General features: G+C 47.1%; 1 protein-coding gene across 1 annotated transcript; it reads left to right on the forward strand.

Moving 5' to 3' along the window:
• Positions 1-568: 568 nt before the first annotated feature.
• Positions 569-24,423, forward strand: LOC136661077 (very-long-chain 3-oxoacyl-CoA reductase-like). Its single transcript, XM_066638097.1, has 12 exons — positions 569-583; positions 1,473-1,544; positions 1,781-1,856; positions 2,572-2,682; positions 3,697-3,761; positions 6,833-6,877; positions 6,973-7,007; positions 11,738-11,819; positions 13,256-13,321; positions 15,637-15,783; positions 23,545-23,637; positions 24,355-24,423. The coding sequence occupies exons 1-12, from the start codon at positions 569-571 to the stop codon at positions 24,421-24,423; spliced, it is 876 nt and encodes a 291-aa protein (XP_066494194.1).
• Positions 24,424-25,239: the final 816 nt, after the last annotated feature.

The raw sequence follows: 25,239 nt of genomic DNA on the forward strand, positions 1-25,239 counted from the left end.
CTTGCAGATATCCTTGTATCGCAGCATGTGGTACATGGAAAATACATATGGAACATATGTATACATAGTGGGAATAAAAGGATTTTCAGCAAGTGTGGCTTATCCTGTCACATGTACAGTATGCCCCCCCCCCCGGTCCAGTGCACACTTACCCAGGAGGAAAGTTGGGTAACAAATCCTGGCCTTTCTAGCAAGTCTTTGCAAGTGATATTACATTGGAAATTCCTGCCATGGCTTTCAAAAGTCACCTAGAGATTGTTGCAGATTCCTGGCAACTCCAGCACCTTCCTAGAGGTTTAGCAACTCTGCAGGCACCTCCCTGAGATAGAAGAATAAAAGAGCCTGCTTGTGCTCCATCTCTCGTGAAGCTGTCTGATCAGGGACAGTGTATGCTGCTGAAAAAGAGAAGCAATGACTTCCAACAGCACTTTCTGTCTCAACCTGGCACTGTCTATCCTCGGAATTATAACTGTTCTCCGTCTCCTTTGGCAAGCTGCTTGTGGCTTGGGATATCGGTTGAGGATTTATGTGCTGTCAAAAGAGTGGAAAGGGGTAGACCTGGCCAGCTATGGACCTTGGGCAGGTGAGTGCCTCTTTTGTGCCATCTTCTCATGGGGAATGGAACAGAGGCTGAATCCTGTGCAGGTTCCCCGCAGCTCATTGATTAATAAGTTAGATTCATCTCTGAAGAACTTTAGATTGACTTAAAAAATGCATTTATTCAGTCATTTCTGCCCAATGTTGCATGTATGCAAGTGATCAAATGTGCATACCTGTGAGCTGGGCAGAAATGGGTTAATTGAGCAAGACATTTAAAAGAAATGACTTCTTATGAATACATGTTGCTATAAACCATGGCAGAGGGGAAGCCAAAAGCAGATCACCACTCTTGAGATGATGCCTGCTGAGACTCAGGAATGCATCCTCTCAAAACAAGGAGAGCCTGCCTTTTATCTTCCAAATGATGGTCTTGTTTGGATGGATATTGGTGCAGATTTAATTAATGGACTAAAAACTCTGACCCTCAATTGGCTCAGGAAATTGGATCCTGCACTTATTGGCACATGGTCTGAGTTTGCCTCGTTATCAAGTCTCTGTTCTCACTCATTCTTCCGTCTCCTCTGTCTGCGCATTCATCATGTTGTCCCAGCACTTATTCACTCAAACCCAACACTACTCCAACCCGATCCTGCAGCCTGGCTCCTTCACCAGATCTGTCTCCTGGGGTTTGTGTCCAGCTCTGACTGTATCCCCAGCACTCTTTCTTTGCAGGGGTGGACGTGTGCACCTGGGGTTCCACGGGTTGTATGTGATGCAGTTGGCACCTCTTCCTGCACTGAAATGACCTTCATGCAGAAGCCATTGTCACAAAGGGGTCCTCAGATGATGAACTTAGGAAGTTCTTTGGATTTCTGACAAGGATTGAACTTCTTGAGTGAAACTCTTCCGGGTGACATTCCTCTTGTTCATAGCTTGTCCTTTCTGCCTCCTTTGTAGTGGTAACCGGAGCCACGGCGGGGATTGGAAAAGCCTACGCGCATGAGGTGAGTGGACTATGATGTTTGAAAGGATCTTAGAAGGGTCCTCTTGGGCATGCTTAGGTTCATGTACGTTCAAGGTGTAAGCAAAGAGAAAGACACAAGTGATCCAGGAACCTTCCGACAGGAAAAGGAGCACAGCAGGCACTTTCACACTTGGTGATTGGCCTTTCCTAGCCCTTTGCAGCTAGTCCTTTGCAGCTAACCCTTTGATCTCCTGACTCTCCTTCTTGGGCTTCCAGCTTGCCAAGAGAGGCCTCAACGTGGTTCTCATCAGCCGCTCCCTGGAAAAGCTGAAGCAGGTGGCTGCTGAAATTGGTAAGTAAGAAGCTGCACCTGGGAGGCGGAGGTGACTGGGCAAGCCGCTGGGTCCAGCTCTCAGAAATGGGACTCTTTCCAGAGCTCTGGGATCCTGAAAGAAAAGATTGCCAAAGTAATTACTGACACAGAAAGTTGGAGCCATGTTGAAGGTTGTGTTTTTATGATGACAGATTGATAAGTATGCTGTTCTTTTGCTATCTCGTTGTTTTTTGTTATAGGAAGAGTGTGCATTATAAGAGGGGAGAATGGTAATGGGAGATGGGGAGGGCAGACCAGCACTGGGAGGGGGCGTGGACAGCGGCATAGGCTGCTGTTTGATCTTATCCCCCTTCCCAGGCCTGATCCACCGACATATGGCTCTTTGGACTTGAGCTATACTGGTGCAGATCCAAGTACTTCCATCGCGGCAGCGGCTGCTTACTTCAGGGCAAGGGAACAGGTGTCTCCTAACATCATGGAGACCTCCAGCTGCCTCTCTTTCCATGCTGCATACAGTGGAGGCCGTACTGGTGCCGCTGCAGCTCGGCACAGAAAGTTAGTTAGGATTTGGCTGTTCTGCTTCAGAGACATAACCGGACAGGCTGTTCGGACCCCTGCAAGACTGGACACCTGCATGTGTCAGACAACTGCTCAGTGTTCCTAAGTCTGCCTGTTGGTCTAGTGACCTGTTCTGGCAAGGCAGTTCCAGCATCTCTTTGCCTTCACTTCCCAGAGGAACAGCACGGCCGAAGCACCAGAGTCATCCAGATGGATTTCACCGAGGGATCGGAAAGCTATGAGCCGATTCGAGATGCTCTGCAGGGCCTGGAGATTGGCATTCTGGGTATATGCACATTTTCCTATTTATACTTTTTATTATTAAATCTTGCAACATGCACACTATGGGAGCAATCCAAACAGCACAATAGGCCAGCACAAGTCCCAGCCCAGCAGGGTAGCACACGTTAGCGCCTTCTCGGGAGTCGGCTGGGCTGGTGCTGGGTTGCATGCCAGCCCACGGAGGCTGCATCCTGCCTCCTCACCAACATGGGGAGGGAGGGTTGCATCAGCCAAGCTTGGCCAATGCCCAGGCCTGGGGAGGGCAGGAGGAGGCAGGAGGGAGGGGTTCTGGGATGGTGGGAGGACGGGTGGAAGGCGTTCTTGGGGGCAGGTGGGCAGGGAGCAGCAGGCAGGGCTGGGACCCAGCTGTTATGATGGATAACAACCCCATTCCCTGAGCAGTGTGGAAGAGCTTGAAGCTGCTCCGTTCTCCTGAGACTTGTGCCACCTCCTGAGGTGGCATTCTTGGTATATGCACCTTTTCCTATTTATACTTTTTATTAAGTTTTTTAGTAAAGCAACGTGCACACTATGCGCACAATCCTAACAGCACAATAGGTGCTGAGGTGACACAAGTCCATGGAGACCCACTGGGGCCGTGGTGTCTTACCTGGGAGTAAGGGGAAGAGTTTCCCCTTGCCTCCTGCTGAGCCACTTCTGACCCCAATCTTGGCTGGACTTGCCTGGACTTGCAAGATAGGAGTGAGCTGTATGTCCAGCAAGCAGTGGAGAAATCACTGGAAGTCCCTCCCACAGAGGGTCAGAGAATATCAAAATGGGGAGAGGGTCAATTTTTTGAAGATAGCTCTAGGTTTTCCATTAGAACATGTTGTGGGTGCATCAGGCTGGTGGTCTCTAATATTAACCCAGGTTCCAGCCCATCATCTCGAAGTTTGTGCCTGAGGTCTCTTTGTGCTCCTCTGCTTTGTTGCTGAGCGAAGGTGGAAGGGTGGTGACTCTGACCCTCTGGCCTTCTGTGTCTATGTGACAACTCACCACCTGGTCACTCTTTTTACAGTGAACAATGTTGGCATGACCATTCTTCAGCCACTGTGTTTTCTAGACCTCCCTGACATTGACAAGGTGAGTTTGGTCTCAACCAAAGACCGCCTGGCACCTCCCTGCCTGTCATCAGCTACCATCATTTGTTCAATCTCTCCTGCACACAGTTGGTGGTTCAGTGCATTGTGACATGTTGGCTGTCATCTCTGGGTTGTAATCAACTGAGCATGTAAAGTACAGATACTACAACACTTGTTTGTGGCTCCCCTGTCCACCACCCCATATTTCACAGGTCTCAAGCAGGCATGTAATGAGGCTCTTACATGCCCCCGCCCAACACTGGGTCTTTTTAATCACTGACCCTGAGCTGCTGGGTTCCTCTTCCTAGAGCAAATATCGTGTGGAATTAGGAATTCTAACCTTCTTGGAAACAATGTTCAGAGAGGTTGCCATTCTGTTGCTGCAAATAGGGCCAAATGTTAATTTGTACACCTTAACCATGAACAGTACTATGGCTGCAGTCTTATATATACTCACCTGGGAGTAAGTTTCCTGTAGACATGCATAGAGGTTTACTGAAATCTCGTCCCCTCTGTCTTCCTGGCGTTTCACGGGCTTCTTATTATCAAGGTAGTTGACATTCTACTGTTTTCAGCTTTATTTTTTTGTATTGGAGTTTATTTTTTGGTCGGAGTTTCCAGATAGGGCTTCTCTAGGCAATTCTCAAGATGATTAGGAAACACATTCTGTGCTATCAGATCTGGCTTTTGGTCTTTGCCCTCATTTGGATGGGCAAATGGCTGCCTGCGATTGAAGAGGTGAGGCACTGGAAGTGAGAGGCACACAGAAAGAGGCTGTGACTGAGTGGAAGCTTCTTGTGCCTCTGTCTTGTCTTTGAAACATCCCTCTCTTGCATGGAGGAGCCAATAAACGCCGTAACCAAAGGAGCAGGTTGTTTTAAGGACACTATTTTGATTGAAAAGTGGACTTTAACGTCAATCAATTTTAAAACAATGTCCCCTTGGCAACTGCTTGTCCTGTGTTGTGGGATTCTTTTCAGCTTGTACAGCCTGAGGATGTGGACAGACTCCTTTGGAGTGTGAGGCCATCTGCCTGCCTGCTCGACCCTTGCCCAGCTTGGTTGATAAGAGCTGCCCGGGGTGGACTGGCTGAGTGGACAGGGAGGGTGGTCAACTCTTCCTTAATGGAGGGGACGTTACCACTCGCTTTGAAACGGGCGGTGGTTCGCCCCCTCCTGAAGAAGCCCTCCCTGGATTCCACTGTGTTGGATAACTACCGGCCAGTCTCCAACATCCTGTTTCTGGGCAAGGTAATTGAGCGGGTGGTGGCGTCCCAACTCCAGAGGGTCTTGGATGAAGCGGATTATCTGGATCCTTTTCAATCTGGCTTCAGGCCGGGCTTTGGGACGGAAACCGCCTTGGTCGCCTTGGTGGATGACCTACGCCGGGGACTGGACAGGGGGAGTGCGTCCCTGTTGGTTCTGCTGGACCTCTCAGCGGCTTTCGATACCATCGACCATGGTATCCTTCTGGGCCGATTGGCCGAGTTGGGAGCTGGAGGCACTGTTTTGCGGTGGTTCCGCTCCTACTTGGAGGGTCGGTCCCAGATGGTGGTGCTGGGGGATGCCTGTTCGACACCCTGGCCCTTGAGATGCGGGGTGCCACAGGGCTCAATTCTGTCCCCCATGCTATTTAACATCTACATGAAACCGCTGGGAGAGGTCATCCGGGGGTTTGGAGTGGGGTGCCATCAATATGCCGATGACACCCAGCTCTATCTCTCCTTTCCTCCAGACTCCAGGGTGGCGGTTGAGGGCCTGGAGCGCTGTCTGGAGGCAGTGAGGATCTGGATGGGGGCTAACAAGCTGAAATTAAATCCGGATAAGACAGAGGCTCTCTTGGTTCGGAAATCCTCGATGCAGGTGCTGGACTATCGGCTTGCGCTGAATGGGGTTGCACTCCCTCTGAAGGAGCAGGTCCGCAGCTTGGGGGTCCACCTGGACTCGCAGCTGCTCCTGGATTCCCAGGTGGCGGCTGTGGCAAGGGGGGCCTTCGCTCAGCTTCGGCTGGTGCGCCAGCTGCGGCCGTACTTGGATCGTGCAGACCTGGCCACGGTGATCCATGCCTCGGTGACATCGAGATTAGATTACTGTAACGCGCTCTATGTGGGGCTGCCCTTGAAGACGGTTCGGAAACTGCAACTAGTGCAGAACGCGGCGGCCCGTGTGGTTACTGGAGGTAGGCGGTTCGACTCTGTCAGTCCGCTTCTCCAGCGGCTGCACTGGCTGCCCATTCATTTCTGGGCCCAATTCAAGGTGCTGGTATTGACCTTTAAAGCCCTATACTGCTCTGGACCAGGGTATCTTAGAGATCGCCTGCTCCCGTACAATCCGGCTCGCCCTCTCAGGTCATCAGAGAAGGCCTTTTTACAAGTGCCGCCGCCTAGGGAGGTACGTGGGGCGGCTGCAAGAAATAGGGCCTTCTCAGTAGTGGCACCAACGCTATGGAACTCCCTTCCCCTTGACTTAAGAATGGCTCCCTCTCTTGAGACCTTTCGGCAAGGCCTGAAGACCCTTCTGTTTAAACAGGCCTTCTGAGTTCTTGGCCTTTTAACATCTTTTTAACATCTTTTAATATTTTTTTACAGGCCTGATTCTTTTATGACTTGCTGCTGCTCTATGCTCTTTTTACCTTTTTTTTTTTACTCTGCTGTTTTTAGTATGTGTTAATATGTTTTTATTTGTTTTTAAATTGTTTTTAATATGTTGTAAGCTGCCTTGAGTCCCTTCGGGGAGAAAGGCGGGGTAAAAATAAAGTTATTATTATTATTATTATTATTATTATTATTATTATTATTATTATTATTATTATTATTATTATTATTATTATTAATAAAACAAACATTGAATTCAAGTCTTCAAGACTCAGGCTCTACTTCTGTCAAATTCAGACTGTGGCCGCTCTTTCTCTCCACCTTTTACTAGCTGAAGTGTCCTGTGATGCTCCAAAGGCTGCGGAGAGATGCCCAGGTGGTATGGAAAGTCGAGGCCCCCTTGGTCTCTCATCAGCTGCCAGAAGCTTTGTGACAAGACAATAACCAAGACAGTCACACTTCTTTTCCTTCTCTTACAGTATATACCTGACTTGGTGAACTGCAATATACTTTCTACATTGAAGGTGGGTGATGTATGGATGAACGGAACATGGAAGGGGAAGGTGCTTGGGCCCCATTTCCCATCACTGACTGTGTGTCACTGCTCTTGTTCTCCTAGATGACACAGATCATCCTTCCTCAGATGGTTGCCAGGTAGGCGAGGAGGGAATCTGCACCCCTCAGAACCTGCCTATACAGTATTCCAGAATGACACCTGTGAGGGCTTCTGCTTCCTCCAAGGAAACTGGATTTTGATTGGGGTTGTCAACAGTATAGGAAAAAAGTATCATGAGCAGATGTCAAAATTGTTTATTGTATTAGCTAAAAGCCCTCACAATGAGATAAGATAAGATAAAATATATGGATCCAAGTATACATCAAAATAGAAACAATGATAAAATGATAAAATGAGGTCAAAATCAAGCACAAAGGCACCTACACCCATCATATTAAGGAATCTCCTTTACAATCTACTGCTGTTTCCCCCAGGTAGTTGGCACAAATAGTTCTGGCAGCTTTGGCAAACAGCGCTACGCTATAAGTGATCAATGAGTCACAATGGGAAAGCAACCAACACAATTTCATTTGTGTGTTCTCCCCTTGAAGGATAGCCAAAATAGGCTCCAAAAATCTTACCCTAGGGTTTTGATAAAGCTAGCAATGAAGCAGGTAATGTACAATATCCTCGATCTGTCCTGCTCCACAAATACAAAACCTCAAATGCCTGGGAATGGACATATATCTGCCATCTAGAACTGCCGTTGGCATGGTTTGGAAATGCAGTTCAGTAAACGCCTTTCTCAAAGAGGCAAAGGTAAGTGAATATAAATATTGCACTCTTGAGTGACTTGGTTTCAGGAAACGATACAGCTGAGAAAAATATGAAGATCTTACTATATCTAAGTCCTAATCGTTATCCAGTTTGAACATCCATTCCTTCAGCATTTGTTTAATTTCAGAAAAGACAAAAATGTCAGTAGAAAGAGCTTTAGATTTTAAGAGTATTTGCACCAAAGTAGCCCAATCTCCTCTTCTCCAATGCTCAGCCAAACAGAGTTTAGGAAGACGATTTTCTGGCATGTTCAAAATTCTCATAATAAGAAATTATGGCTACGGCAGCTCTGGCCTTTATAGATACCATACCTGTCTCCATTCTGAGAAATGCTGCCGGAGTAGATGGGGGAACTGCCAAAATGTGCCTCAAAAATTTATTCTGAGCAACTTCAGGAATGTGTACATTGTTCTGCTTTATACCCCAGATCTCTATACCATATAACATTTGAGAAATTACTCTCCCCGAAAAAACCTTTAAAGCTGGAATTACCAAATTACCTCCTCTGGAATGGAAAATTTTTAGTAAGGCATAGCTTGATTTTTGTGCTAATGTTTTAACATTTTGAAGTTGGGATTTCCAGCTATTTCTTTCGTCAAAGAATACACCCAAATATTTGAAGGCAGGAACCTGTTCAATCTTGTGATCACCCAAAGTCCAACTAAATTTAGGTGAACACTTGCCAAAAACCACTATTTTAGATTTGGCGTAATTCACCCTCAATTGCTCCGAATCACTAAAATCTTGTAGCTTGTTTAAAATTCTCTTAAGCCCTTTCCTATTCAAAGATAATAAAACAATGTTGTCCGCATAAATAAGGGTTGCAATCTTAAGGTTTCCAATTGAAGGGGGGAAATGATCTGCATGAGTTAGAACATTTACAATGTTGTTAATATAAAGGTTGAAAAGAAGTGGGGCCAGCAAGCACCCTTGTCTAACACCTTTGGTAGAACGAATTTCCTCCGTCAATCTTCCATCTGCACTAATTCTTACCCTCAAGGTAGTATTAGTATATAATTCCTGCATTAAGAGCAGCAGCCTCCTATCAATATTAGTCCCAGCAAGCTTATCCCATAGACGATCCCTAGGGACTGTATCAAATGCAGAGGAAAAGTCTATAAATGCTGCAAATAGCCATTTGCTTGTATATTTACAGATTAAATGGTGAAGGACAAAGATTTGATCCACCGTACTATAGCCTTTCCTAAACCCAGCTTGTTCTTGATGTAAAATATCACTTTCCTCAACCCACTTTACCAACTTCTGAAGGAGATAACGACAGTAGATCTTAGAACTAATGTCCAGTAAACTAATTGGGCGATAATTCTGGGGGTTAGAATTATCCCCTTTTTTGTAAACTGGAAAAATAATACTCTGCCTCCAGCCTTCCTGGAAAAGGCTTGTAGCATTAATGTAAGTAAATAATTTGGCAAGGAGAGGGGTCCACCATTCAATATTGGTCTTATACGCCTCGGGAGGAATCATGTCCTCTCCAGGTGCTTTTCCTGTTGCTAGAGCATCTATAAGTTCACCTACTTCCTGTTCTGTGACTGGGGGCCATTCTGGTGTTAATGCCAAAAGCGACTGGCTATTGCTAACATTATTTTGCCTGGCATTGGCGTCACTATCAAATATATTACTAAAATATGAACACCATGTGCCGGCAGCAATACAGTCATTCATTTTACAACTAAGACCCAAATTGGGAGGTGAAATTAAAGACCAAAACTTTTTTCATTCTTTTCCACGACAGCCTTCCCCAATTCCTTCCACTGAGCTGACATATGTGCACTCTTTTTTTGTTTCAGAAGTTCCTTATAAGTTGAACGACATTGGGTCAAAGTATCTAAATCTGAAACTAGCCGAGTTTGTCTTGTCTTCCTAATCAATCGAGTCAGACTTTTTTGGCCAATCTACATTCCTTATCAAACCAGCTACCCTGGTAGGGGGCAGAACCAGGTTCCCGTGTCTTCTGAACTAATAAAGGCCTTAACATTGAAGTAATATAGTTAAGGCTTTCTATAGGATCCATGTCTCCTTTAACAACGTCCCTATGTAAAACCACAAGATTAGGACTGTTTAATAATTCCTGGATTGATAAATCCATAGTGGGGGACCATTTCAATGGTTTCCCCACAACAATAGTCCTGTCAGCCCAATCAGTGGAAATAAAAGGCAGCTGAGGGATTTCTGTGGATATAGAGAGACATACAGGTAAATGATCACTATCAGGACGATCTAAGATGTCATAGTTCAGCTTAAAAGATAATAACCTGGTGGAACAAAAAATATAATCGATGACACTTGCTGCCCTACTGTTTTTTAAGTAAGTGAAATAACCCTTTGAGTTATCCAAAAAACTGCCATGAAGGCAAGTTAACTGAAAAGATGACATTAACTCAACTAACCTGCTACCTTGTGTATTAGCCACCTTATCTAAGGAGGAGTGATCAGATAAAAAGACTTCATTATGAAGCACAGAGATGGTTCTGGTCCCTGGCACATTGAACCCAAAATGGTTGGTTGGCCACATCACATAGTTTAGAAGCACTGATGTAGCATACTTAGCTAGAAAGAGACATTTGCTTGTCTCCATTTGCTCTTTTCCAGTCCTTGGGGTCACAGTCTTTCTGGTGCCACAAGGGCTCTTTGATTGCTGTAAAGCAGGGGTGCTCAGTACGTCGATCGTTATCTACTGGTCGATCTTGAGGCAAAATGAGTCGATCGCGGAGCCCTGTCTCTCCAAACTGGCGCGGGAGAGGCAGCGCTGCTGAGGTGAGGAACAAGGTGAGCGGCCGTGGCCTCTGCGCAGCCCTCCCCGGGGGCGCCTTGTTAGAGCCTCAGCCGCAGTCCCTGCATCGGGGGCTGCTCTTGTAATGCGGGGGCATTCTGTGGCAGGACTGCCCTCTGCCTGGCCCCCTTTTGTGGAGGCAGAGAGCAGAGGCAAGGCTGGTCTGAGGAGGGGGGGAGGGCACCTTATTAGAGCCGAAGCCGCGTCAGGGGCTGCTCTTGGGCTCCACTACTGGGGCTGACTCCTGAGTAGACAGGCAGAGGAGCTCCTCTCAAGCTGCTCCCCCGTCCATGCATCCCTGGGATGAAGCCCCCTTGACTCTGCTGGGGCTGACTCCTGAGTAGACAGGCAGAGCAGCCACTCTCCTGTCCATGCATCCCTGGGATGAAGCCCCCTTGACTCTACTGGGGCTGACTCCTGAGTAGACAGGCAGAACAGCCGCTCTCCTGTCCATGCATCCCTGGGATGAAGCCCCCTTGACTCTGCTGAGGCTGACTCCTGAGTAGACAGGCAGAGCAGCTGCTCTCCTATCCATGCATCCCTGGGATGAAGCCCCGTTGACTCTACTGGGGCTGACTTACCTTTCCCCTGTTTTTGCACTGGTATGTATGGAGATCTGCCCCCCTCCAACTTCCATCTGTTGGTTCTGTGTGCAAGGGGTTTTGCACTGGTCTTACTGTGATGTCTATATAGAGATCTTCCCTCCCCCACACCTTTCCCCTGTTTTTGCACTGGTAGGTATGGAGATCTGGCCCCCCCCCACTTGTATTGGAATGGAGGAAGATCTGGTGAGGAGGTAGATGTGGTGTCAGCAGTGGCCCCTTTAAGGGTCAGGCCTGGGCATCCAGCAGCATGTGCTGCACAGCTGCAGCCACTTGAAGGCAATAGGGCCCTCAGGGATATAAGAGCACCTGAGGCAGGAAGGGTTTGTGGGTTGTAGAAGGAGTGCAGGTTGACTTTGGAAGCTGACGTTGTGTTGTGCAATATTGGCTCATGTGGTTATGCAAGGTACACCAACATACATTGTACACATAAATGTTATATGTTATAATGGCGCGAACATTGTAAAAAAACTCTGGTAGATCTCCGGGCCTTGCTGGGTTTCAAAGTAGCTCTCGAGCCAAAAAAGTGTGAGCACCCCTGCTGTAAAGGCATCCCTGCCTGTTCCCTCTGGAATATTTTGGAGAATCTTGGTTTGCATTGGATTCCTTGGGGAAGGGCAGATGTTGCTGTAACTCACCAGAATGACTCTCTCTGTAGGAAGAAGGGGATTATCATAAACATGTCTTCGTTACTTGCCCGTCGTCCTATCCCCCTGCAACAGATATATGCTGCATCCAAGGTGAGTAGCATGTACACCTCTGTAACCCTATATCTTCAGGTTCAGGCTGTCAAGAGGACATATTTTTCTGGTGCAGTTCTGTGGCCTGCTGAAGGGAAAGGTGCCAGCTCCCAGTCAGTTGAATCACAGTAATAATAACCCCCTTCCAGGGGGTTTCTTCTATCTTTTTCCCCACCATGCCTGCAGCTTCTCTGGAAGGGAAAGAGGTGGCTTGGGTTGGAGGGGCACTTGACTGGTTGCGCACGAAAAACTTGCTGGTGTGTTCCTAGCTTAAGCAGAAAAAGAGTAAGAACTACAGGAATGAGTGCATTTCTAAGGGGCTACACCTGCCATATGAAAGGCTGCTCAGGTGTGCCCTGTTTTGAGATGCCCTCCTGCAAGCTGAAGAACTCAAAGGGCTTGAACACAAGATGATACAAGGAGGAGGAGCCATTGACTGAGCTTTTTCTTCTTCTGTTAAGACGACTGGTGATTTTCTTGTTGTGGCTGATCTTTCCGGATCCTTCCCTTCCCAATAGATGGGGAAGATGTCGCACACAGGGTGAGAGAGGACTCCAGTGGCATAGCTAAGGATCGTGTAGCCCAGTGCTGAACTCAGAATGCCCTGGTTGTGACGTCACACTTGGCCTTTTAAAAAGGGTGAAAATGGGGGAAAATCTGCCTCCTCCCCCAGCAGCTCGCTGCCCACTTGCTCTGCTGCCTCCCTCCAGGCTCCCCCCATATCAACAACTTATTGGTTCCCTGCTGTATCATAGGAACACGTAATTGGCTCTCAGAATGAACAGTCTCAGTGGCCAGTTTTGAGTTAACCAAACATAGTTTTTGTTACATAATGCAGTTGTATTTTTATTTTTGTTATTTGGCTATAACTTTTGATATAATAGAGATATTTTGATGCTGTTTGTTTCATTGTATTCTGCATTAAATTCCACATTGAATGGTGTATAACATGATGGTGTTATAAAACCAAAGTTTTAACTATTTTGGTCACTAGTGTTCAGCTCAGATTGCTGCCCTCCCTTATGCTTGTGGCCCAGTACAATTACTACCCCCTGCACCCCTTAGCGACACTACTGGAGGACCCAGAATGGGTCCTCTTGCTTGTCAGAATGACTCCAAGTCCCTCCTGCTTTTCACACGGAAGCCTTCAAGGACAGTAGGGCAGGCATACAATGATTGTGTCTAACATAGGATTGTGTGTTGATGTGTCACCAATACATCCTTTCAGCATGGAAAGTGCTATAAATCCATTCTTTTCTTTCCTGCTACCACTGTGTGTCCTTCATGACCTTCAAATAATCTACTTTTCACATAAGTGGAACATGCAGCTTGATTGTGCCCTTGTCAATTGAGACCTTCTTTTGAAGAGGTTGCTACACCTTGAATGCTCACAGAGGTATTTTCACCCTCAGACTCTGACTTTTCTGCCCTTTCAGGTATTTATAGATGTCTTCTCCCGAGCATTGGACGGAGAATACCGCTCCAAAGGCATCATTGTGCAGGTACTGTTGATTGAGCCTCCTGTTCTTATCCCAAGCAATCAAAGGACAATCGGACTTGTGGCAGACCACTCAACAGGGCAAAATTCTTCCAGTTAAGAAATTAGGATTTGCCTATGGGATGGCATTCTTCCTGGTCACGTCCACACTGTAGGTTCCTTCCAGCTGTGGACACCCTGTGCTCCCACCACCTGCAGCGAGGAGAATTAAAACAAAGAGTCCCCTTAATGTGTGATACAGTACTCTTGTCTAGCAATGTCCTTCCCCACAACCAAGATCAAAGAAGTCCCATTCCACAAGGCCCCTGCAACATTAATTAGTGGCTTCCTCCTCCTTTTTCACTTTGTATGTAGCACGGTCAGGAGCACAGTGAAATGTGTCTTACAGCGCAATCTGACCTTGCACTGGAACAGGCAGGCCAGGACAGCTGCGCTGTATCCAGTGCAAGATTGGGGCCTGAAGTGGCTCAGCTGGAGGTAAAGTGAAACTCCTTCCCTTACCCCCGGGTAAACCACCACAGCCCCAATGGGCCTCCTCGAACTTGCACCACCTCTGGAGGTAGCATAAGTTTGAGGAGAGTGTAGTGACTTGAAGCTGCTCCATGCTGCTTGGGGAACGGGGTTGGGATCTGGCATAACAGCTGGCACCCAGTCTCCTACTCCTCACCTGCCTGCCCCAAGGACCGCCCTCCACCTGTCCTCCCCCCACCCCGGAACACCTCCCTCCCCGCCTCCTCCCTGCTCACCCCAGACCCCTATGTCGGCTGAGCTTGGCCGATGCAATCATCCCTTTCCAAGTTGGTGTGGAGACAGGATGCAGCCACCATGGACTGGTGTGTGTCCCTCTGTCGGGGTTCCCCTCCCACAGGTCCCCAGCTTACCCAGGGAGAGGACTTCTGGGTCAGAGGATCAGAGAGGAAGCTGGTGGAGCATGGGGCCACCTCCCCACACGCTGCTTGGGCACTCCAGTGGGTGGCAAAGCGCAGCAAAGGAACACTGCGTGCTGAACCCCCCGCTTCTCCCTCCACCTTGGAGGAGGAAGGGGGGAGACAGGACGCAGGCCATTCGGCTGCTGGGCAGCTGCCTCTCCCCTGCCTCGGGGGAGAAGGGGAGCACTCCTGCCTTGGCGGGCAGGGCACCTGGCTGTGACATCGGGAGCCCCCAGCTGGACCTCCCGACGTCGTCTGCAGAGCTACAGGACCCAGGTGGGCAGGGCCAGCCCACCCCCCAAAGGCAGAGACCAGGGCAGAGGCAGCAGCCTTCCCAGCCATCTCAGGAACAACCCTGACAGCTCCAGGTGAGAGGAGGTGGGAGGGAACCAGAGAGAGGAAGGGGAGGAGTGCTGGTCATCCCAGGGGAGGGCAGTCCCAGAGACAGGCTCTTTTTGTACCATCCCTGTGAGGGAAAGGGAGGGGCCAAAGCGGAGGGTCTGCCCTACATAAACCTGGAGGCCAGGGATGACAATGCAGTTGGGAGTTAGAAGAGCAGGCAGGAGGATCTGCTGCTAGCAGCCCCTGCTCCTGACTGACAAATGCTGCCAACCCAAAGAGGGGGAACCGGGTGACACAACCCCCCCTTCTTCTGGTGAACTGTTCTGAGGCCTCCACAAGGGGTCCCCCTCGGAAAGGCCAGGCGGGCCCTCCGCTCCCCTCCCACCACAGGGAGGCCTCACACCCTCCATGGCCCAGCTGACTCCTGAGGAGGTGCAAATTTGCTAAGGGCATGTTTGCAGCCCTCCTGGACTGGTGCAAGTCCACGCTGGCCCAAGGTGCAATCAGGATTGCGCCCTTAGTTAAACAACTTTAGTATCCAGGGGCAGGACCGAGGAGAGGAGGAAGCAAGCTTGTTTTTATTACTTGTTCCCTTCCATTGTTTTATTTTATTTTGTGATAGTGTTGTTTTATTATAAACAGGAAAAATGAAAATAATAATGAAAGGAAGACAACAATTAACCCCCCCCCCCACACAGGAATTGCCTAATTAAGAGGCAGCCCATCACTAATTCCCCAGTGATTCTGAACTGGAAGCAACAAAAGGGACAGAATTGGCAAAGAGGTACCAATGGTAGAGTAACTTCTAAAAACCTGGATTGGCATTTTGCCAGTCCATACACATTTATTGGCAGTCAGAATATGAAGCCTCCAGATTGTCAAGGTCTGGGAAAAAAAGTACTTGAAGCCTAGACCTCCAGCCTAGAACCTTCTGCCAACTGAACATCAGGCTGCAGTTCCCAGCCCCTGAACTGAGGAATCCTAAGTTGGGGAAGACAAGCATGGATTCAGACATGGTCACCCACTCTAATGCTCCTTCCTTCCGCAGTGTGTGCAGCCCGGTGTTGTTGACACCAGTATAACTACCAAGGTTGTAAGATATATGAAGATACCGGCAGATGTGTTTGCACACAAGGCATTGGATACCGTGGGGCTCACCAACAGAACCTCGGGCACACTTAAGCACAGCATTACGGTGAGTTCAGTGTGTGAGTTGCTAGGTAGATTAATGGATAGTGGCAAGCCCTTGTTTGCTTTTTATCCTCTATACAGAAATGTGAAGCAGCAACATATTTTTGGTCTGCCTCTGGGGCAAAGTCCAAACATTATTTAGTTGTGGGTAGTTTTATTTCCCACTTCCAGTTGTTTTTCATGTTTTTCACCTCCACTTGTATTTCCCACCTCCACTTGTTTTTCATGTTACAAAATGCAATTGGAGAGTCTGTAGTTTGCCTCCGTAGGTGAGATGTGGAGTTTGCAGAACTATTACCAGTATGTGTGCCATTAATGCAGTAATAACTCTGCTGATTCTCAGGCAAACATCAGAGGGGAGCAGAAACCAGTGAGCACATGAAGGCGAGTTCCTCCTATCAGTCTACCCAAGGCAGCTACCTCAGTTGGCCTCATGGATGGGCCAGCCCTGCTGATATTAGTTGGTTTCCTCTCCGAGGGCCTTGGGAACTGCAGCTTGTGAGGATGCTGAGAATTCTGTAACAGAGAATTTGGGGCATCTGTGCCTCTGGCCTCCTCCCAGAACCAAGCATTTCCTGGGGGAGAGGGAATAAATTTGAAGCCAGTTCTGGCTAATAAGGCTGCGGCCTCATTACATCCCCCAAACTCTACTCCTTAGTCGCCTTGGGTGCCCCCCAGGGAGAAAGGCAGATCGCAACTCCAATAAATAAATAATAATAAATACTCCTCTTGCTCAGAGAAAAGCCTCACTCAGCCTTGCTCAGCATTTTCCTTCTTTTCATTTGCCTTTCAGTGGCTCCTGGCACGGACATTATTTCCCCAGTGGTTGCAGTTCTCATTCATCGGGGATGTTTTAAGTTTAATCTTGTTCAAGAGTCTGCAAAGGCAGGACTAGCCTGCCTTTCTGGAGATCCACGAGGGTATGGGGCATGGCCCAATGCCCTGGCCCTAAAGCTTTGTTTGGGTCTTGTTCTCCTGCACACCGATGTTGATGAGAAGTTTCCCACCAAGTTTCAATTGCAAATTTGACAAGCTGCTTCCCCCCCCCCCCGCTTTTTTGGGAAAGGGTGAGAACCATCAAAGCGAAACAACTGAAAGCTGGTTGAAACTGATTTTTCTCCTGGCGCTCATTTTTCGCTGATTTTGCTAAGTTGCTAAATGATGATTGCCCATCCGGAAAAACTGTACAATGTAACATGCCCTGTCTGTGCCAGGCAGAGGCTTGGTTTTTAGCTCTGCTGCCACGACTGCCTCTCGTTTTCAGCTGAATCTTTTTTTCTTTACTTTATTGATGAATAACAAAATAAAAAAGATACTATCGTAAAATGCAATATTATATATGTATTTTTAAAATACCTATAAAGGAAAAAGGGGGACAAAAAAGGAAAGAGTATAATGCCCCAGGAAGCATTTGCATAACACCAGAACCAGGGGACATCCACGAAAGTTGGGAGAGTTAGGACAGACAGAAGAAAATATTTCTTTACCCAGTGTGTAATTAGTTTGTGGAACTCCTTGCCACAGGATGTAGTGATGACATCTTGCCTGGATGCCTTTAAGAGGGGATTGGAGGAATTTCTGCAGGAAAAGTTCATTACTGGTTACAAGTCATGGTAGGTATGTGCAAGCTCTTGGCTTTAGAGGTAGACTGCCTCTGATTGCCAGGTGCAGGGGAGGGCACCAGGACTCAGGTTGTGTCTGTTGTCTTGTGTACTCCCTGGGGCATTTGATGGGCCACTGTGGGATACAGGAAGCTGGACTAGATGGGCCCTTGGCCTGATCCAGCGGGGCTCTTCTTATGTTCTTATAATAAGGAAGGACAAAAATGCCAAAGTTACATATATCCTTATACAGGCGTGCACCATTTAACAACCATTTGCTTAATGACAAACCGCATATATGACAGTGGTCAAAGCACAATAAATATGCTCTTAATGAGGCAATTGCATCTCCCATAGCCTGCGGCAGAGTGACTGTACACAACTGAGAGGCTCTTAATTCAAAGAAGAGGCAATCTATCTCCGGTAGCCTGTGCAGCCAGTTAGTGTATAGCACGGAGTGTCTGTTTACACCACAAAGGCAATAGTTTGGACTGGATGTTCACTTAATGACCTTATCACATAACAACCAATTTGGGCCCAATTGGAAGCAGCCAAGCCCAAGATTAAAGGAAGGAGCCGGAGTGTGTGCTGGGAAAAGCTCCGGACATTTCTTCATGTTCAGGGACAAGATTCCCAGACAGTGGTGTCGCTAGGGGGTGCGGGGTGTGTGGTCCGCACCGGGTAATGTGCACGGGGGGGGTGACGCGCACTGGGGGGTGATGCACTAAAATCACAGTGGTTAGGAGTAGCCCCATCATATTATATACCATTGGTTGCGGAATGTCGAGCGGAAGGCAATGCAAAAAACCAGAATGAAATATCTCCTTTCTATCAAAAGTTATGGCCAAAAAAACAGGAGAACAAAAAATGCATGGATCTCTATGGAAAATGAAAGTGAGTCGTATCACGCATTTACTCGTGAGCAGGCAAACTTGCCTTAGCCCCTTAGGAAAGGGCAGGCTGAGTGGAATCCAAAGACACCAGAAAGGTCCTGATGCAATGAATGCAGCCCCCAAAAACACCTGAGAAGGAAGTCCCTCCCTCCATGCAGATGAATGTATTGAGCCCTATGGAAAGCCTCATGGTCGCATTTACTCGTGAGTAAGCAAACCTGCCTTGGCTGGTGTGGAAGATCAGGTGAAGGAGAGTGCAAGGCTACCAGAATGGTCCTGATCCTATGCACCTGGAGCTAAACAATTGCTCCAGAAGGCAGCCCCCCCCCCCCACTAAAAAGGATCAAAAGAGGCTTCAGCTGATAAGGTGAACTTTTTTGAGACTTGCAAAGCCAGGTGGATCCTGACAGTGACCTGGTTTAAAACAGAAGTTCTTAAATTGAACTGTGCTCTGGGTAGGGCTGAAAACCTTACTGGTTTTGGAGGGGGGGTCTTATTGCAGGCAGGCTACAGAGGAAATTCACTTGGTGGAACAGGGCTGGCTTCTGCTTATTTAATTATTTGTTTTACTTTAATTATTTATACTTATTTATTTTAATTTGCCTGATGATGTCACTTCCACCATGACATCACTTCTGGTGGGTCTTGGACAGATTGTCATTCTAAAAAGTGGGTCCCAGTGCTAAAAGTTTGAGAACTGCTGCAATAAGGTGTTAGTAAATTGACACCCTGGGGGTGTGTGTGTGTGACACCACTAGTGACCAAAATCACTAAAATCAGTTTGGAGGAATAATACCAGCATGTTACATATCAATCAATGCATAATTTCATGCAGAATGTGTTCTATCTTTGTTCTATCAAAAGGTACAGCCAAAAAACCAGTGGGGGCGGAATGATGGTACATCCTCACACCCACCAACCTGGGTGTTGCCCCGCCCACTGCATGGGGGATGACGCGCTGGCATCCCGCATTGGGTGACGCGAACCCTAGTGACGCCACTGTTCCCAGATAATGAGGAAACAGAAAGTTTCTCTCTTCATCACACCCTTCATGTGAAATTCCTATCTCTGAGATGTCTCAAGGTTTGGCAAGGTTTACTAAGATCTTGAGGTCAGGTGTTTGGGATACTGAGGTATGCCCAGGATAAACAGTGAGTATTATTCCTACTGGCTAACCTATTGAGATGTGCTGTGAAAGAGCTTCACAGTCTGATTTCTGCAGAGCCCCCAAAGCACCAGCGGTGGCAAGCCTGCTTTTTTGGCATCTAAAACTGTTGGTGAGTCTAGTGTTGTTATCTAGATGATAATCTTCAGTGCACGAGGCTGACAGGTGTGGGTTTCTTCCTAATGCACAGTCCCCATGCTGCAAATGCTATGTTGCAAGTGATGGTAGATGATAGCTGTGGTGTTGCAAAGCCATCACTGATCAGATCACAAGAAGAGGATGTGCTAACAGTGATCATGTGATAAGAGTTATAGGGATGGACCAGGGGTGGGCAAACTACGGCCCGGGGGCCATTTGTGGCCCTCGGGAACCCCAATTCGGCCCTCAGGAAGCCCCCAGTCTCCAATGAACCTCTGGCCCATTGGAGACTGTTGGAACCCATGCTCAACTGCAACTGCCAGTTGCAACATCCGTAGTTGTCCCAAGCACTTCAGTTTCTGACTTGGTCTGTAGGTTTTTACTGTGCAAGAGGAGTGTGGCACACAGTTCATGGATCTCATGTGTATTATAAGTAAGCTCAGTAAAATGCATTCATTCATATGTTCCATCTCTAATGTATGCATTTGTTCAAATTTATTCAAATTTGAAATGTAAATTCTTTTGGCTGAAAGTGTCCAAAGAATTAGAAAAAAGAGATTAAAATAAGGGGGAACAGGACATGGATCACTCCACTTTGTTTCCGTCATACACAAAGTGGAGAGGCGCTCTTGGGGAGCCATTGCCCCCGAGCCTTATTTTTCTCTTTTTAAAGCCTCCTCTTCTGATGCATTTGCACCTGTTTGCTAAGTAAGCAAGTGTGAAGTGCACGCTCAGAAACCACAAGGGGGAAAAGCACAGAACCTGCTAGCCTTGTCGGTGGTAAGGGAAGGTGTGAAAACAAAACCTCCGTGTGTGACTTCTTCCTCCTTCCTGTGTGCTCAGAAGTGCTGCGAGGACAAGGAACTGGCCTGAACAGGTTCGAAAATGAGGTGGAAGGCGCACCAGTGCTGCACAAGGTCAAACAGATATACATGTGATGCAACCATATTTTTACACCTCCCTGCTGACTGAAGAAACTTTAGCTGGTTAATCATTATAGTTTGGAAAGTGTGTTGATGAAATATGCTTGCAATCAATGCATGCAACTTTGGAGGGACTGGCAGATGCAGTTTCCCTGAGTAACTTACAAAATCAATCCATGCAGTTAATTAATACCATCTTGTTTTTCTACACTGTTATCAGGGATACCATCCCCCCTAGTACAAATACTTACCCACACTCACCCAGGAGTAAGTCTCATTTACTATCATTGTTAAAAGCATATACATAGTAACTTGATAAAAGCACAAATCTGTAACATTTCCCCAAATGCATTCACATACTATGTGACATATGCATGCATGGACTATGGACATATGACAGCATCAAGTCCAATATATTAAAAATAAAAAATAAAATATTGAAATGGATGGGGACCCACCTGAATTTGGCTGGCGACCCACCTAGTGGGTCCCGACCTGCAGTTTGAGAAACACGGCATTATAGCATCTACACCAATGCATTCTGGGGTGACAGTGGGGGAGCATGAAACCTGTAAGCATGTCATTAAAGCTATTTTTCTACCGATTTGGTATCCACTGGCGGTTCCAAAATGGATAACAAGGCACAACCTGTGTAACAGTGGATAATCGTGGATAACAAGGCACACAACTTGTATAAACCTGCTAACTGGATAAGAGGCACTTTTTCAAGTGGGTGCTCCTCTTTTATTTAGCAGAAGAAGAGTAACTGGCCCTCCTCACCCCAGCAGTGTCTTTTCTAGTGTCTATCTGCTGGTATTCTTTTGCATCTTTTTAGATTGTGAGCCTTTTGGGGACAGGGATCCATTAGTTATTTGATTTTTCTCTATAAACCGCTTTGTGAACTTTTCATTGAAAAGCAGTATAATAATAATAATAATAATAATAATAATAATAATAATAATAATAATAAATAAATAAATAAATAAATAATAAACTTTATTTCTATCCCGCCCTTCTCCCTAAAGGGACCCAGGGCAGCTCTAAAGGGACCCAGGGCGGTTAATAATAATAATAATAATAATAATAATAATAATAATAAGTTGCTAAAGGTTGCATCCCTAATGCAATGGCATCAAATGATATATTATCTGGCTCTTGCAACACAATTTCGTGCTCCACACCTGCTGTGTGGGTTTTACCTGGTGTGATTTAGTCTGATCATCACAACAGTCTGAAGAAACCTTTATTAACCCACAAGATAGAGACCACATGGACAATGGCCCTTTCCTATCCAACTGGCTGCCCAAGAGGCGGAGCTGCAATACCTCTTATACCTCTCCAGGTGTTTCCAACTACAGATCATTCATATCGATGGTGGGCAACCTGTTGTGACTCTTGATGTCAGGTAGGTTAAAAGAGTGTTAGTTGCCTCATCTGCCCAGCTTTGCTGGTCCTCCTCCTCTTACTCTCTTAACTCAGAAAGCAAGGGTGTGGGGGAACAGAGCAAAAAAGGAAGTGTGGAGGAAAGGAGTGCAGTGGCAACTACATATACATCCACCTCATGGTGGCATCCTAAGAACAAAAGAACATAAGAGCAGCCCCACTGGATCAGGCCATAGGCCCATCTAGTCCAACTTCCTGTATCTCACAGCGGCCCACCAAATGCCCCAGGGAGTACACCAGACAACAAGAAGACCTGCAAGGCCTCCTGGGAATTGTAGTTTAAGAACATAAGAACAGCCCCACTGGATCAGGCCATAGGCCCATCTAGTCCAGCTTCCTGTATCTCACAGCGGCCCACCAAATGCCCCAGGGAGCACACCAGATAACAAGAGACCTGCATCCTGGTGCCCTCCCTTGCATCTGGCATTCTGACATAGCCCTTTTCTAAAATCAGGAGGTTGCGCATACACATCATGGCTTGTAATCCGTAATGGATTTTTCCTCCAGAAACTTGTCCAATCTCCTTTTAAAGGCATCTAGGCCAGATGCCGTCACCACATCCTGTGGCAAGGAGTTCCACAGACTAATTACATGCTGGGTAAAGAAATATTTTCTTTTGTCCGTCCTAACTCTCCCAACATTCCATTTTAGTGGATGTCCCCTGGTTATGGTGTTGTGTGAGAGGGAAAAGAATGTCTCTCTATCCACTCTATCCATCTCGTGTATAATTTTTTATGTCTCAATCATGTCCCCCCTCAAGCGTCTCTTTTCTAGGCTGAAGAGGCCCAAACGCCGTAGCCTTTCCTCATAAGGAAGGTGCCCCAGCCCCGTAATCATCTTAGTCGCTCTCTTTTGCACCTTTTCCATTTCCACTATGTCTTTTTTGAGATGTGGCGACCAGAACTGGATGCAATACTCCAGGTGTGGCCTTACCATCAGTTTGTACAACAGCATTATAGTATTAGCTGTTTTGTTCTCAATACATTTTTCTAATGATCCCCAGCATAGAATTGGCCTTCTTCACTGCCGCCACACATTGGGTCGACATTCCCATCGAGCTGTCCACCCCCACCCCCAGATCCCTCTCCTGATCTGTCCTAGACAGCTCAGAAACCATTAGCCTATATGTGAAGTTTTGATTTTTTGCCCCAGCGTGCATGACTTTACACTTACTTACATTGAAATGCATCTGCCATTTTGCTGCCCATTCTGCCAGTCTGGAGAGATTCTTCTGGAGCTTCTCACAATCACTTCTCACAGTCATGCTCACCAGTAAGCAGAACAGGTGCACAAGGGCTGGCCCACAGCTCAAGAGAACAATGCGACTGGCTTCAAGTGGCAGGGCTACCACAGGAGACCTTTGAAAACTGAACCTGCTGCCGCTGCCTCCCTCCAGCCCACCCCAGATGGAGCCGCTCCCTTTAAACAAAGCAGAAAGTGTGGGGTACACTGGATGTGTGTGTGTGTGTGTGTGTGTGTGTGTGTGTGTGATTCCACTTCATTTTGTGCTTGTCACGTGAGGACGGAAATAAGAAAGCAGACCAAAACAAAAAAATGCTTTACCCAGCATGTAATTAATCTGTGGAACCTTCTTTGCCATAGGATATGGTGGTGGTCTCTGGCCTCGATGCCTTTAAAATGGAATTGGGCGGACGTATGGAGGAGAAGTTCATCACAGGTTACAAGCCACGATGGGTATGTGCAACTTCCTGGTTTTGGAAGTAGGCTACCTGAGAATGCCAGGTGTAAGGGAGAGGTACAACAGGATGCAGATATCTTGTGGACTTGTCTGCTCCCTGAAGTATCTGGTGGGCCACTGTGAGATACAGGAAGATGAACGAGATAGGCCCTTGGCCTGATCCAGCAGTGGTCTTCTTATGTCCTTATCCCTGTCTTCTGTGTATTTTTCATAAAGCCCCCAACACATCCCTTAAGATGTTTAGCTGTGGATCATCCACCAGAATGATCCAGTATGTGTGAATCAGCCTTTTCAAAGAAAGGAAAGTTACCTAGGGAGTGGGGTGGGGGAGCAGGAGAAAGTTGCGCAACTCTTGGTGCAGAAAAATGTTTCTGTACTGGCTCACTGGTGGGTTGACTGAAAATATTCAGAAATCTTTTGTACTTAGGTGTGAAACCATTAGTGATGGGCGAGAATGAGAGAGGGTTGTCGCCCTGCTGTGCGCACAAAACAGAAGGTTCCCTACCAGTGTTCATTCCATTAATTGTTCCAGACTATCACAAGCTGCACAAACTCCACAAGTTGTGGAACTACATTTTGGGAACGAGTTTCCCTTTTGCCGCATCATGCTCTGAGGCAAGATAGAAAACTCTTCCATGAGCAAAAGTTTGCCTTAGAAGCCTGTCCACTGTCTTTTTTTTTTTTTTTTTTCCCCTTGTGGCCATTTTTCTTAGGAAAACTGCAGCAAAGAAAATTCCCTCATCCACCATCATGGCGCCATCATCATCCTGAAGGTTCAGTAGCCCTTTGTAGTATTTAGTACCCAATACTAAAAGTGGGGGAGCAGAGTCAGTAAAAACAGTTGGCAACCCTTAATTTCATTATGATGAAGCAGTTTGTCCTGGTATCAAATAGTATGCAAACTGAGAATGTTTCTACCAGTTTCTGTATCCCTTTTGATTTCTGTAACCAGATCTGGAATTTATGTTTCATACAAGCTCAATGACTGATTTCAAGCCGCCTGCAGTGGTGACCTCTTGCCCCAATATCCACGACCCACTAACCCCAGAGATGCTGAGCACATGGTCTGAGCACAGTCACTCATCAGGAAGGGAACAGGAAATTCTCCCTGCACTTAAGAACATAACATAAGAACATAAGAACAGCCCCACTGGATCAGGCCATAGGCCCATCTAGTCCAGCTTCCTGTATCTCACAGCGGCCCACCAAATGCCCCAGGGAGCACACCAGATAACAAGAGACCTCATCCTGGTGCTCTCCCCTACATCTGGCATTCTGACTTAACCCATTCCTAAAATCAGGAGGTTGCGCATACACATCATGGCTTGTACCCCATAATGGATTTTTCCTCCAGAAACTCGTCCAATCCCCTTTTAAAGGCGTCTAGGCTAGACGCCAGCACCACATCCTGTGGCAAGGAGTTCCACAGACCGACCACGCGCTGAGTAAAGAAATATTTTCTTTTGTCTGTCCTAACCCGCCCAACACTCAATTTTAGTGGATGTCCCCTGGTTCTGGTATTATGTGAGAGTGTAAAGAGCATCTCCCTATCCACTCTGTCCATCCCCTGCATAATTTTGTATGTCTCAATCATGTCC

Source organism: Tiliqua scincoides, chromosome 10 (genome assembly GCF_035046505.1).
Source record: "Tiliqua scincoides isolate rTilSci1 chromosome 10, rTilSci1.hap2, whole genome shotgun sequence".
NCBI lineage: Eukaryota > Metazoa > Chordata > Lepidosauria > Squamata > Scincidae > Tiliqua > Tiliqua scincoides.

What these genes read in the sequence shown, in the direction of transcription:
- LOC136661077 (XM_066638097.1), top strand. An exon ending in CCTGGAGATTGGCATTCTGG is followed by an intron (nt 2,683 to 3,696) that starts GTATATGCACAT and finishes CTCTTTTTACAG; the next exon opens with TGAACAATGTTGGCATGACC. An exon ending in CAGGTTACAAGCCACGATGG is followed by an intron (nt 23,638 to 24,354) that starts GTATGTGCAACT and finishes CATTTTTCTTAG; the next exon opens with GAAAACTGCAGCAAAGAAAA.